The sequence below is a fragment of the Bidens hawaiensis genome, unplaced genomic scaffold (assembly GCF_021521415.1).
Source record: "Bidens hawaiensis isolate Kalapana, Puna unplaced genomic scaffold, B.hawaiensis_p1.1 tig00043662_1, whole genome shotgun sequence".
NCBI lineage: Eukaryota > Viridiplantae > Streptophyta > Magnoliopsida > Asterales > Asteraceae > Bidens > Bidens hawaiensis.
Genome location: NW_027497750.1, coordinates 104,395 through 119,764, shown reverse-complemented (window position 1 = coordinate 119,764; position 15,370 = coordinate 104,395). Strand labels below are relative to the sequence as shown.

Here is a 15,370-nt window from a genome sequence, read left to right as displayed (position 1 = left end):
GAATGAAGGTGTCGGCTGGTGATGAAGGCTGCTCAATATGTCATATGCATGTTTTCTTTTTGTGCCCTAATATGGTTGGATGGAATGATGGATGGGTAATGTGCTTCGGCTGGATTGGACTTAGGTGGGGTGGGTCATGACTAAAATTAAGTGGACTTTATTTTGGGCTACAAGGTTTTGGCTTACAATTGGTGAGCCCACTGATTTTATCCACTTTGTCTAAGCCATTTGGATTCGGTTCAAGCCGAAATAATTATTTTTCGAGGTTGACCAAACTGAAGAAAGTCAAACTTTTTCGGGTTTTCGTCATTGTTTGACCGAGTGTTCGAAGCCTGTTATTCTTTTACGTTCGAGAAGTTGGATCCATAAGGTGAATTCGAATGAATTAATAAGTTTTGTCATCCAATCGTTTAAGCCGATATTTCGAGAACAATTTGTAGATATTCGAGCTCGTCTCAACCTATATTACTTAAGATCTGAGAGAATGGATAAAGAAGCGAGAACTCTTTCATGAAATTAGGTGGGTCATACCTTGAGATGGTGAATTGAAGCAAAGCGGTTTCGGTTTATCGGGTGTTTCGTGAAGATGTTTGACACGGTTAAGCAATTGATATCATAAGTCACGGGGTGATTGTAGGGCCAAAATTTGACTTGCGATATCAATATGGTGAAACTCGTTAAATATATTAATGATCAAGTGAATAATTTAAGCCGACTTGGAATTCGGATACGAGACGAGAGCTTCAGTGTACACGTTTTAGCTTTAATGGGGAGAAAGCTTCTAGGTTATGTGTTAGAATATAAATATAGACTTGTTGTCTTTGTTTATGTGTGTGTTTGTAAGGTGTAAATCAACCACCCAAGGGGACCTCACCTTGGGTGGGATCGGTTCGTTTACTATTATCAATCTTTTAACCAACTACGGAGTCATTCACTATACTTATTATCTTTATCTTTTTGTTCGATCATTTGATTTACCGCACCCGTCTTGACACGTTTATTAAGTGCAAAATTTGTTCGGATGGTCGTTTTGGGACCTACAATTATAAAAAGAAGATATTTCATTGTTTTTTTTTTCGGGATTTATATTCATTGCTTAAGAGTTTGCGTTACTAAGAAAACATGAATTCAACTTTAAACACATTAAATGTATCAACACTCATGTTGTTCATAAAATAATATATATATAAACACCCCTTGTTACTTTAATTAAGAAAATGATTTTAACTCCACACACGTTAAAGGTATGAACACTTGGATTACTTACTTTTAACAACTTAGTCGATAATGAGTTTAGCCTTGAAATTGTCCTTTTAGATTACAAATGTTTATAGAAATATATAGCCTATCTGAATGAAAATTCCATCACATCATCGTATTAAAAAAAATAGATTCTTCATATCTTGAAACATAGAACCATGAAAGAACATAACTGATCAAACACAAGGACCATTGCGTCTCTCAAAACTTTCAAACCAATAAATTTGATCGACCGCCACAAAAACACATGCCACTACCATATCACGAAATCAGCAAAACGAATATAAGAAAAAGCGACGCACCTATGTTTTGATTTAAGGGCACCATCTTTCCTGATCATAGGACAATGAAAAGACACAAATAGTATGTGAATAAGTAGATTGAAAGAAAACAATAGAACACTAAATCTTAGGTAAATGAAAAACACATTTTCTTCTTATTTTCAGCTAGAGGCGCACAAATAGTCTTTGGCCCAAACTGGGTTGATTTGTAAACTGGATTGAATCAAGTCAAAGCTTGCCAAGCTGGTTCAATTTAGAAACTAACATATTATGGGAAAAGATCGGTTTGAAACATGTTTCAACAAAATTACAAACCATCAGAAAAGATCGAGACCAAACCAGTTTATGGGAGAATATTGGAAAACACCAAATGAGAGTGAATAGTAGGGTTGCTCAACTTGTAAGAAAACCGACCTTGCCCGAGACCAGAAATTAGAAGAAAGTGAAATTGAGGACCAAACCATCCATGCGATGTTCGGTTTCGGTCGGCGCCGGTTCTAGCGGGTCTGGTTTCGGGTTATATCGGTACCGACTTCAACGAAAGGGAAGAAGAGTGAGAAATAAAACATCAGAGAAATTTTCAATTTTCAGGCCAATAACAAGGGCGAAGACGTTAGTATCAAGGGTTTTGACTATGTATGAGCTGTTATAGTTTCAAGAAGAGTCTAATTTAATTTTATCATGACGACTAGGGTTGTGCAACGGTTCAGAACCGCGAGAATCGAACCGGGACCGTAAATGACTAAAAATTAGAACCGGAATCGGAACCTATTATAGTAAACCGGTTCAGTTTTAGAACCGGTAATGTCGGTTCTCGCTAATCGGTTTTTGGCCAGAACCGTTTCCATTGTATATTTATCAAATATGTTGTCCAAACTTTGCAAATTACAAAACAAGTTTATATAATTGTATGTCTTCTTTCACGGTAAAATTAATTTAGGTTACAACATGAACATCCGTTATATTTTTTTATTAAAACTTAATTGTCAAAGTTAAATAAATCATTAGCAACGATAGATTAAAGGAAGATCATATCATTTTATATTAAATTACCTTGATGAGTTAAGTCAAAATTGATCATGGTTGCTAGGTCTTGAACGCAAAGAAAGAAGATTTGAATTAAATAATAATTGAATGGATGCGGGTTAATAAGTTACTCTATAAAAAATGGGTATTGGTAAATTTAGTTAAAACGTTTTTAATATTCCGGTTCTTCGGTTCCAAGTCTAGAACCGCCGGTTTTACCCGCAACCGAACCACGAACCGTTTAATGCAAATTCTGAGAACCGAGAACCGTAATGTAACACAGGTTAGCGATTCTGAGGCACCGGTTCGGTTCCAGTTCTGGCGATTCCAAACCGTTTTTTGCTCACCCCCAATGACGACTCCACATGGCTGTAATCTGAAATAAGAAGTTTCATTGTATTGTAACCATGTGAAGATAAGAAAGAGAAGAAAGTCGAGTCTATTAAGAAAACATAAAAATATAGGGGAAGAAAATGTAAAAGATAACTAATTATATATTAGATTTCAAATGAGTTAATAAAAGTTCTAAGCAAAACTTTGAACACAAGTTACTGCATACTATAACTTTATACCATCATTCACTTTTATGATAGTTTTATTTTTTACATTAAGTTATATTACATTTTTTATTATTCTTTTAACTTTTATTAGTTTTAGCATGATTTTTTTTATTTATCTTTTTTAATTAGAATGAAACATGTCTATTATATTTATGTCGTATATATTAGTGTTATAAACTTCAGTATTAACAAATTATAGAAGACAATATTAATATACGATTATTTAAATAGATGACCTAAACATAAAACACAATAATGCCATGCTTTCTAATTTTTCCCGGACTAGTCAAATTTATTTGGCCAAATATTTCCAAAATGACTAATGTGGGCAAATGCTAAAGAAACATGAAGCGTGCATCTTTAAAAAAAACAAAAACAAAATAATGAAGCATAAATAGTACTAGAGATGATCATTCAAACCGGTTCCTGGAACCGAACCGGTAGACCCGAACCGGAACCGAACCGGTTCCTACCCGTTTTTTGTAGGAACCGGACCCTATCTGATTCAACCCGATGATCCGTGACCGGTTCTTGCGTTTCTGAGTGGGGGCGGGTAGGAACCGGAACCGAACCGGAACCGGTTCCTGGATGGAACCGGTTCCTAACCGGTTCTAGCCGTTGGATCGAGTATAGCCGTTGGAAATCGTTTTTTTGGCCGTTTTTTTGACCGTTGGGGTCAAAAATAGCCGTTTTTTGGCTCCCCCAAGCACCCCACTACTAGTATAAATAGGTATTTGGTGTCATGGGTTCATCACAACACTCAAAACGCAAACCCGAACGCAAAAAAATACAAAAAAACGCTATTACAACGTTTTGAGTTCTCTAATCTCTTGTTTTCTCTTCTTCTATATTCATATTTGTTGTTATGACTGCCTCACAATCATCGGTTGGTCAAGGTTCCAACGCCGAACCAAGTTTCGTTCGTATTGTACCTCATAATCGTAATCAAGAGATTTGGTGCAATTGGGATTTGGTTGAATTGAGTGACCATTCATTGAAGGCTCGGTGCAAGTTTTGTGGGGTTTATTTAAACCCACTTTCGAATTCAAATTTGAAGAAACACATCAGAAAACCGTATTGCAAGGCGTTGAAAAAGAACGTCGATTCGCAACAAACGCAAATGGATAGTGAAGGCGGAATATTTACATACCAAATTGATCGAGTTCAAGATCGTATGACGAAGTTTGTGATTCAAGAAGCTTTGCCGTTTAGCCACTTCGACAACCCTCGCTTAACCGCCATGATTCGAGATACGCTTCAACCACAATACACTCACGTAAGTCGTCATACTCTTAAACGTTATTGTTTAAAATTGTGGAAAAAGGCCAAACAAGTACTAATTGCATATTTTGAAAATATAAATACGGGAATAAACTTAACTAGTGATGTTTGGTCGGCTCCACATGGTCTACCCGAATCTTATCTTTGTGTCACCGCTCATTGGGTAGACCCGTCATCGTGGGAAATGATGAAACGCACCATTGCTTTCGAACTCTTTGAGTATCCACATACGGGAGATAATTTGTTTGAAATTTTAGATTATGTTATAAAAATTTATAAACTAGAAAATAAAATATTTTCAATGGCATTTGATAACGCGTCGAATAATACATCAGCGGTTGATAACTTAAAATTAAAATATACGCCGATTTGCAATGGTGTATTTTTTCACTCAAGGTGTGTTGCACATATCATTAATTTAATCGTGCAAGACGGACTTGCTTCGGTTGAGGTTACATCGGTTATAAACGATTTTAGACTAATGATACATGAAGTTTTTAAGAAAAGTAAAAAAAGACAAATGGATTATAGAAAATTTTGTAAAGATACGGGAAGAAAAGCTTTGGGAGCTAATTGGGATGTACCTCATCGATGGAATTCCACTTGCATAATGTTTCATAGTGCTTTGGAACAAAGAGAAACTTTACAAATGTTTCATTCTAGTCTTGCCGAGAATGATTTGGCAATCCCCTTTTCAAATGAGAAATGGGAAATTATCAATGACTTATCGACTTTTCTTGAAGTTTTTAAAACATCAACTACGAAACTATCGGGAACGTATTATCCGACAAGTCCCTTGGTTCTTTCGGAGTTATTTTAATGGTTAACAATCTTAAAGAATTTGAATATAAAAGTCCAATGTTTTCAAACATCATATTACCAATGAAGTTTAAATTAAAAAAATACTTTCTTGAATTGCCACCGGTTTTTACTTCCGCCGCCGCTTTAAACCCAATGTTAAATGTTACGGGGGTTGAATGTGTGACAGACGAAATTTTTTCAGCCTTAGATATGCATGAAGTTGACCCAAACTTTTCAACAGAGGCAAAAAATTATTTTAACTTGAATTTTAAATTTATGTATGACTTTTATTTAAATAAATATGGGTCAAACATACACATGCCTATGCCGGGGGGGTCTTCATCAAGTTCAAGTGCTACTAGAGTACGAGATCCCATGATTAGCCTTATGAACACCGTTCGCAACGTAACGGCTAAAAAACAAAGGGGTAACACCCCTTCAAGCGAACTAGGAAGGTATAGTGCAAATGATTACTCTACCAGTTTATCCGAAGAGGAATATGGCACTTTTGATGTTTTTGCTTGGTGGAAGGTAAAGGAAACCGAGTTTCCGATTCTTGCCACCATGGCCCGTGATTTACTAACCGTCCAAGCTTCTACGGTAGCTTCGGAATCCGCTTTTTCTCTTAGTGGCAGGGTAATATCGGTGAGAAGAACAAGACTAAATTCGGAGTCGGTGGAGATGTGCATTTGCTTAAAGGATCACTTGGACTCAATCGATCGTATTCAACACGTAACCACTCTCGAAGATGAAACACCACTTGATGTTCGAGTGCACGACGAACAAGAAGACATTTCTACAAGTAATTCCGAGGAAGAAGTCGCCGCTCAATAATTACGACGAACAAGAAGGCTTTTCTAGAAATAATATGTCACAACTTTATATTTATAAGTTTAATGTTTTGTTAGTTTGTTTTTGAAGATTTTAAAACATGTAACCTTTTTTTTTGAACTTCTTAAAGTAAATAAAATGAATTTTATGTTAATTGTCTTTTTTATTTTTCATGTTATACAAATACGAATCGTAGTTTAGAATCCAAATCGCAAACGAAAAACGAAAAAAAAAAAAAATTTTACACTGTAACCGGTACAGGAACCGGTTTAGGAACCGGTAAGAACCGGTTACATAGGTTAGGGATCCGAGGGTGGGAGAACCGGTTCGGTTCCCTAACCGGTTCGAGCCTGGAACCGGTTTATAATGGGGTTTTGAATATAGGAACCGGTTAGGAACCGGTTCCGGTTCCTAGTCCCAAACCGTTTTGAACATCTCTAAATAGTACCAATATTAGTAAAAAAAAAGTCAAGAACATTTAAAGCAATGTCAGAATCCACTCCACATAGAAGACAAGTATCATTGTTACCTAGGAGTCTAGTATGGGGTGTATTTTGGGTCCACTTGACTATTGTATCAATAGAGTATTTGGTTTATCCAACTCTTTGGGTAATCAAGTGTATTTGTAGCTTGTATTCTAATAGCTCAATTTATTTATCTATCTTTACATACCCGTAACATACATATACTTTCTTTAATCATTCATACATACTGATATGTCATATATATATATATCTGTCATACACATTCATATTTCATATACATACCTTCATTGTCAATACTTGCAATATCAGAAGATCGTTCACGTACTGGCAAGCTTTCATTCACTTTCAAGACATATATAAATAACATATAAATCATACATGGCATACACTTACCATTTAAGGTAAGCACATTAACTATCACATCGAGTATGCACACAACGCTGAAAACATAACAAAGAAAATGGGGCTAGAAACTCACTTGGAATGAGTTACGTTCTCCGCTAATCGTTACCCTCTCTTTAATTGAGCTCTGCTAACTGTATATTAATTACATGCATCAATATTTGTCATATTCACATTATTCAAGTTTCAGCCAAATGGCTAAGTTTGGTCTATTCTAATGGTCTTGTTTAAGAATACATTTTACTTAGAATACTTTTACTCTCAATCCTAATGTATTCGAATATAGAGTATTCAAACACTTTAGTATTTCTTTCTTTATTTATTGTATTCAAATCTTTCCAGGTATGCTATCATGTATATAGTATTCGGGGTTATACAATGTATTCTAACATGCATATAGCATTTGAGAACATGTATGTATTCGAATTACCAAGTGTATGCGATCGTGTACATTGTATGCGAACCATATACCGTATTCGAATTTTCCCATGTAATCGAATTTATGTTGTAATCAAATGAGTATTGTAATCGAGTCCATCAATGTAATCGACTATGCCCATGTATTCGAGTAGTGTATGTACGCGATCTGCCTATTGTATTTGAACGCATGAATGTATGCGATCTGTCCATTCTATTCGAATATATGTAAGTATGCGATCTTATCCATTCTATTCGAGTCCCATGTTGTATTCGAACAAGGCCATACTATGCGAGTATATAATGTATTCGAATGACCTTAATGTAGTCGAACCATCCATTGTATGCGAAATACAATATTGTATTCGATTTTATCATTGTAATCATATAAAACAATGTATTCGATCATATGATTGTATGCGAACATGCATGTTGTAAACGATTGGGACAGTGTAATCGAGTTTATCATGTGTACTCGAATGACCTGTTGGTTTTTATTGTATTCGGATGGGCTGTTGGTTACGGCTTGGTCCTCCACTACCAATATCATTATGCGTTTTGTCATCTAGACTTATACTATGGTTTGGTATTAACCCATAATTGTTTCCCTAACCATTTCGGCCAAACTTGACCCGTGTAACCATAAAGCTTGGACCTTTATGGCCTAAAACGTTTGAAGGATAGATCTAGGGTTTATTCTTGAGTCGTTTATAACCATGGGTTCCTTAAGTCCATTTCAAACATCAAGTTCGTAACTTTATGGTTTATTTAGACCCGATCTACTCTAGGTTTAAGTTTCATGACAAACCGTTCATAAAAACATAACCTTTAAAGATAAAGAACGTACCTTTACTCGTTTTTAGGTTACGGTCTAGCTTGGTGATGAACTTTAATCTTGTATCTTGCTTGAATATCCAAGATCTATCAATATTTGGCTTGTTTTTGTCTTGGATTTCTTTCCTTTCCTCACGGCCATGAATGAGAGTTTATGTGTGTGTTTTAAAGTGTGTAGAGAATTATGAAAGATGGGAAATGAGAGATTTAGGGTTTTAGGGAGGTTTAAGGGAGTGGACCGCTTGACCAAGAGATTGATGTTCAAACTAATAATAACGTATATAATCTTTCAAAACGTATCAGATCTAGCATCAATGATACATTTCTATGGTATTGCCGACTTGGTCACATAAGCAAGGAAAGAGTTAAAAGACTCCAATCCGAAGGGATTCTTGAATCCACAGGACCGGACTCTTTTGATGATTGTGAATCTTGCTTAGCTGGCAAACTCGCCAAGGACTCCTTCACTCATAAGAATGAACGAGCAAAAGATCTGTTAGGACTCATACATACTGATGTGTGTGGACCTTTCAGAACTATGTCTAGAAACAATGAAAGATACTTCGTTTCTTTTATTGACGATTACAGTCGATATGCTTATGTGTATCTTATGAAACACAAGCATGAAACTTTTGAAAAGTTCAAAAAGTTTCAAAACGAACTGGAAAACCAACTTGGTAAAACCATTAAGATACTTCGATCAGATCGAGGTGGAGAGTATCTGAGCTCAGAGTTCATCACTCATCTAAAAGAGTGTGGAATTGTTTCAAAACTCACTCCACCTAGCATACCCCAACATAATGGCGTGAGCGAGAGGAGAAATCGAACATTGCTAAACATGGTTCGATCGATGATGTGTAGAACTAACTTGCCTCACTCCTTTTGGGGTTATGCCCTTATGACCGATGCCTGCACTATCAATCTAGCTCCAACTAAGAAGGTAGACAAAACCCCATATGAGATATGGCATGGGCGAAAGCCCAATTTGTCTTTCCTTAGAGTATGGGGATGTGATGCTTATATCACAAGTGAATCTAATGATAAGCTAGATCCCCGTGGCATAAAAGTTGTTTTCGTCGGATACTATAACCAAAGCGGCTATTACTTCTTTCTTCCTGATACGAATTCGATTTCTATCAAGAGGAAAGGCCACTTCCTCGAGAAAGAATTTCTCGATCGAGGAACTGGAGATAACATTGTCGATCTTGAAGAAATTCAAGAAACACAAACAACCGCTGAGGAAGTTGGAGCGTCTGATCAACAAGTTGTTGTTGCTGATACATCAGACGTGAACACGAGTGTTCGCAGAAGTAGTAGGAATCCTGTACCAAATTCTATATACTTATGGCATCTAGATGGTTCCGAAGTCTTATTAGTAGCCGAGCCTGGTGACGAGCCTACTAACTACAAATCTGCTATGTTGGATCCAGAATCTGAGAAATGGCGAGATGCCATGAACGCCGAGATGCTATCTATGCATGATAACCAAGTTTGGAACTTGGTTGAGCTACCCCCGATAGTCGGGCAGTAGGGAGCAAGTGGATTTTCAAGAGAAAAACCGACATGCATGGAAATGTGCAAACCTATAAAGCACGGCTAGTCTCAAAAGGTTTTACTCAAACTCAAGGGGTTGACTATGATGTAACCTTTTCGCCCGTTGCTATGACTAAGTCAATAAGGATATTACTTGTCATTGTTGCATACTATGACTATGAGATATGGCAAATGGATGTCAAAACCGCTTTCCTTAATGGACATCTTTCTGAAGATGTCTATATGGTTCAGCCTGAAGGTTTTGTTGATTCCAAATATCCTAATAGGGTTTGCAAACTGAATAAGTCTATTTATGGACTTAAGTAAGCATCTCGCTGCTGGAATCTTCACTTTGATGAGAAAATCAAAGAGTTTGGTTTTATCAAAAATGAAGATGAGCCTTGTGTTTACAGAAAGGCTAGTGGGAGCACTGTATCATTCCTCATCTTGTATGTGGATGATATACTGATCATTGGAAACAACATTCATATGCTTAAGGAAGTTAAGCACTGATTGGAATCTTGTTTTGCAATGAAAGATCTTGGAGAAGCCGCATATATTCTAAGAATACATATCTATAGAGATAGATCTAAGTGGATTCTAGGGCTAAGTCAAAGTACTTACATAGACAAAGTATTGACACGCTTCTCAGTGGAAAACTCCAATAAAGGAGCTGTTCCAATGACTAAAGGAACCGTGTTGAGCAAATCGCAATCTCCGGCGACGGGCATTGAATCTAAGCGTATGCAAGCAATTCCATATGCTTCTACGGTTGTCTCTATCATGTATGCTATGTTTTGTACTAGACATGACGTCTCGTATTCCTTGAGCATGACCAGTAGTTTTCAACAGAGTCCTGGAATTGCCCATTGGACTGTTGTGAAGAACATTGTAAGGTACTTGAATAGGACCAAAGATATGTTCTTGTTGTTTGGGGGATGGAAGAGGAGCTCACTGTAAGGTGTTACACTGATGCTAGCTTCCAGACTGATCGAGATGATTCTCGCTCACAGTCAGGTTTCGTTTTCACTCTCAATGGATGAGCTATTTATTGGAAGAGCTCCAAGCAGGGTGTTGTGGCGGATTCTACCACCGAATCCGAGTATATAGCTGTGTCAGATGCTGCTTGGATGAAGAAGTTCATCACCGATCTCGATATGGTTTCGAGTATTCGCAAACCAATCGAGGTGTTCTGTGATAACACAGGTGATATTGCTCAAGCCAAAGAGCCAAGGTCTCATCATAGAACCAAGCATATTCTAAGGAAGTTCCATCTTATTCGGGAAATATTAGAACGAGGTGACATCGTGATAAGAAAAGTTGACACAGATCAAAATCTAGCTGACCCGTTCACTAAGCCGATGACTTAGGACAAGCATGATCAGCATAGAGATGCTACCGGGCTTAGATTTACTAGTGATTTATTTTGATTTAGTATTTGGATGTATGAACACTTAAACAGTTGTACTTTTAAGTTCACTTTTGATTTAATGGGTAAATGCAAAGTTGAATGATACAACTGTGTTCTTTTAATACGTTTAATCCGTGAATATTGTATTCTAAATTATCCGTAGTCGGTCAGACTCGCGGGAACAATTCTGAATTAAGATTATTCTGACTTTGGACTCAAGCAGTTGACTTCCAAACTCACATACCTCATTAAGAATGACGTTGGCTGTAACTCACATTAAATCATCTTCATGGATCTTGATCATAAGATGTTTTGATAATAGTATGCTCATTTAGTATCCTTAGACCTAAGATACAAATTTGAACTTTCGTTTACCGATGAATATTCTTTGATCATGTTAACCGCTGTTGCGTAACTGCCAGTAATAAAGGCATTGATTGGGAATATTTTGAAGTTCAGTGGGAGTTTTATGTAGTCAAGATGGGATTCTGTACTCTTACATGAAAATGTAACAGTTAGACATCTTGGCGCCCTCGTTGATTCAAACTGGTAAAGTGTGAGGCCTCACCCAAACTTACTGTGTGTTTGATTGGACCATTTTGACTCTATATCGAGAATTATAATAATTGAACACTATATGAGATTGATTTGATCCATGTCTCATTGTTCAGTTGATGCCTTACACAGAAATGATAGATGACAACGATTACTATAAATTCACTATCTTGCAATAAGGTATTCCAAGATATTTTGGTTATGGATTTAAAAATGTCATATTTGGTTGGGGACAACTATGTGTAGCTAGAACGCCTCTAACTGTTAGCGTTGTGATACTTTACCCAAATCCGTCTAAGTGGGAGACTGTTGGAATATATGGTCGGTTCGGGTCAAGTCAACGCGGACCGACCCGAATATAACCCGGTATGAGTTACACCGAGGGTAACGAATCTTAAACCCACTTAATCGTTAACTGGGCCGACACAACAAATTAAAAGGATTGGATGATGGATTAGGCTTTGGTTTGGTAATTGGGCTTTAAGCCCAATGGGTTTAAATTGGTTAAACCCTATAATCACTTTCTATATATAGTATAGTATATAATATTAGTTTTTTTTAACCTAATCATCTTTATCAATAAAACCCTAGCCACCATCCATATACTTTCCGACGCCGTTTTTCCGGCCATCGGAAAGCCGCCGCCAGCCACCAGTCACCACCGACCATCCCTTGGTCACCGCAACCACCATCGCCGCTCCATACAAGCCGCCGGTGCTGTAAAAAGCTTCACCACAAGCAACAATCATTTTTCCGGCGATCTTTTGTGATTCTGGTGAGCTCGTGTTTCCGGCAATCCAGATTCTGGCGACCTGTTGCTACTGTTGGGTGTTGCTGCTCTCTGCCTTGCCTCCGCTGTCCTCCCGCCGCCGTCTGCGGCACAGCCGCCGCCGCCGTTGAGTTGCCGGAGCAATTGGTCGTTGTTGTGTCATCATCCTAGCTCGATTCGTTAGATCTCGGTGTTCTTCCCGGTTTTGATAACCGAGGTACAAAAGCTTAAACTTTAATCTATGGTTAATTGTTTGATTATATCGTGCTCGTATTAGTTGTAACTGGATCCGAGTTCGGGTTTCGGTTTCGTATTGGTTCGTTTTGTTCGCTGCGTTTTTGGTTCGTTTTATATATTAATATTGATTAATACTTATGAAACAAAATACATTTTAAAACGTGTTAATATTATTTAACCGTTTTTGTTTCGAACCACCGTTAAAACCCAACAGATAGAGATGGCATTGCTTGGGTTAGAGAGGTACCTTCCATTTTATCATGTTGTTTTCCATCGTTGGTCATCGTTGTAGTCTACCGACTTATTTTGCAATTCAGCTTTAGCTTATTATGAGATCATTTTATATCGAGGAACTTATGGTTTAACATTCACAGGACAAGACCACTCATTTTGTTGGGCTCAGTGTGTATTCACCTTGCTAACACATTTTGTGTAAGGAATGTAGCCTCCAAGAATAAAAAACTTGAATGTGGATCAGAACTAATATGTGTGGTAGAGGAACACAAATTCGAGTCACGACATGAGTCAACTTTGGTACCGCCTTACCAGACACATATTTATATACAAACAATGTCAAAAATACGTTGGGATGTGTTTTTGAGCATCATGAAAATTGTTTAAAAACATATACATTCTTTTTAATTTTCACTAAGACGTCACAAAAAAGTTTTGGGCCAGGGGCATACCTGTGAAGGTGGTACGGGAATCAGTCGACCCATGTGAATTTGTTTTTTAAGTTATGTACATGTGTTAAAATCTTGACCGCCCTATGAATTTTTAACACATTAACATAGACCCGGTGGAATAAAGACAAAATAAGGAAAAACAATGACTTGAAAAATAAAAAAATATGGTCATTGAAAAAAAAAGATTTTGGACTAGTAAAGCTGTTGGAAATAGTGGATCGGTTCAGTTAGTTTAACGCGGCTAATCAAGTTACGACCCGTGAGAGCTACACCTTGGGCAACGAACTAAAATCAGCTTTAATTGTTTAACCGGTAAAATGATGAATATAATCTGACGGAATTATTATTTGTAATAGTTATAAATAATATAGTTTATTTACTAGTTAGATAAACCAGTTTGGGCATTAAACAAAAGTTGAGTTGAGTTGGATTTTGGGCTCGATTAGGATTTGTTATTGATAGGGATAAGATTATTATCTGTATTACATTCTAATATAGATAAGCAACTTTCTACTTTTCTACATTCTCTCTCCAAAACCCTTATATTTATTGCCTCATTATGTTTATGACAAGTATCCAGCATAATTGACCATCTCTGGCGCATCCAAGCCATCATCCATTATCGGCATTAACAATCACGTTAATTGCTCCATTAATTTCATCCTTCAATTGACGACCTCTCATGCATGTCCTTTGATATAATATAATTCATGTTAAATTTTACAATCTTTAATGGAAGTTAAATGTAATGAATTCTCAAGTGATAGCAAATATTTAGAAAACAGTTTGTGTTTGGTTTAAGGGCATGCGATCCAAAGAGGCAGATACTAGGAAGTGATTGGAAGAAATTTGCTAATGAAAAGCAGCTAAAAGCAAGTGAGTCATGCATCTTCATCAGGGGAGTGTACGTATTTTTATGAAAAAAAAAATCTTTTGTTTATACAAAGTGATTGACCTTTGTTCCTTGTGGCAGACTTCCAAACAAAATTTATATTGTCGTTAAACGAGCCGTTAGTATGCACAAAACGTCTACAGATCTAACCGAATGTGATATGCGACGCGGCGTACTGCTCACTGCCTCTAATGCCATGAAAGAAGGATGTGAGGTCCGATAAAATGTACCCTCCTAGTCCTAGGTAATTGAATTAGCTTATTTAAGAGAAATGCAAATATTATATATGTTATTATTAAATGTATATATGGATTTAATGGGGAGGGTTATACTAAAAAGAAGTAGTTTCCTAGGAAGACTAGGAATAAATCATAGCCCTTGGATAATATTAATCAATGGTTGAGATTTAATATTACTAAAAATCGTCATAGTTTACTAGAATTACTCTTTCACCACTATAACCAACATAGTTTCTTAAAATTGTTCTTTAACCATATGTTGTAATGCCACTTGTCAAAAATCTATTGGTTCTTACCATTCTTAGAAACTCTATCTTTTTATTTGAACCCTATTCTGGATTTACTTGTGCCAGATGTGTGTATATACAAATGAAATGTAACATCCCGAAATTTCTAAAATAATATTTATTGTATTATTTAATATTGGCGGGAAAGTTTACTCGGATAAGCGGGGAAATAATGAAATAGAGTAGGAGTAAGTATGGGTCGGGCTAGTGTTGGTTAATGGAGATGGGTTATGGACTTAGGTCATGAAGGAAAGAAGGATGAGACCATGGGCTTAAGCCCATGATTCAAATTATAAAAGCCTTAATTACCCAAATATCATTCATTTCTCATACTCCATACACCACCCAAAACACACACTTAGCTCTCTCTCATCCTACTCTCTATCTAAGCTGAAACCAAGGAGAAGAAGAAGGAGAACCGATTTTTGACCCGAGGTAATGATAGTATGATATTGTAGAGGTCCAAAACCGTTAGATCTAGTTGCAAAACGACGAGCCGACACCGTTAAACCATTAAAGTCACGAGATCCGGGTGGAATTGGGTATAAACCAAACCTAAGATGAGCTTAAGGGTCACCCTAGC

The 15,370-nt window shown here is 36.8% G+C and overlaps 1 protein-coding gene across 1 annotated transcript in view; it reads right to left on the bottom strand.

The window, feature by feature from the left end:
- LOC143594464 (auxin response factor 2A-like) overlaps nt 1–12,426 on the bottom strand; it is a 30,116-nt gene extending 17,690 nt beyond the window's left edge. The window contains exon 1 of the mRNA XM_077073777.1: nt 12,273–12,426. Coding sequence (XP_076929892.1) covers nt 12,273–12,426 — 154 coding nt within the window. The remainder of the gene's footprint in view (nt 1–12,272) is intronic.
- Between the last annotated feature and the right edge of the window lie 2,944 nt (nt 12,427–15,370).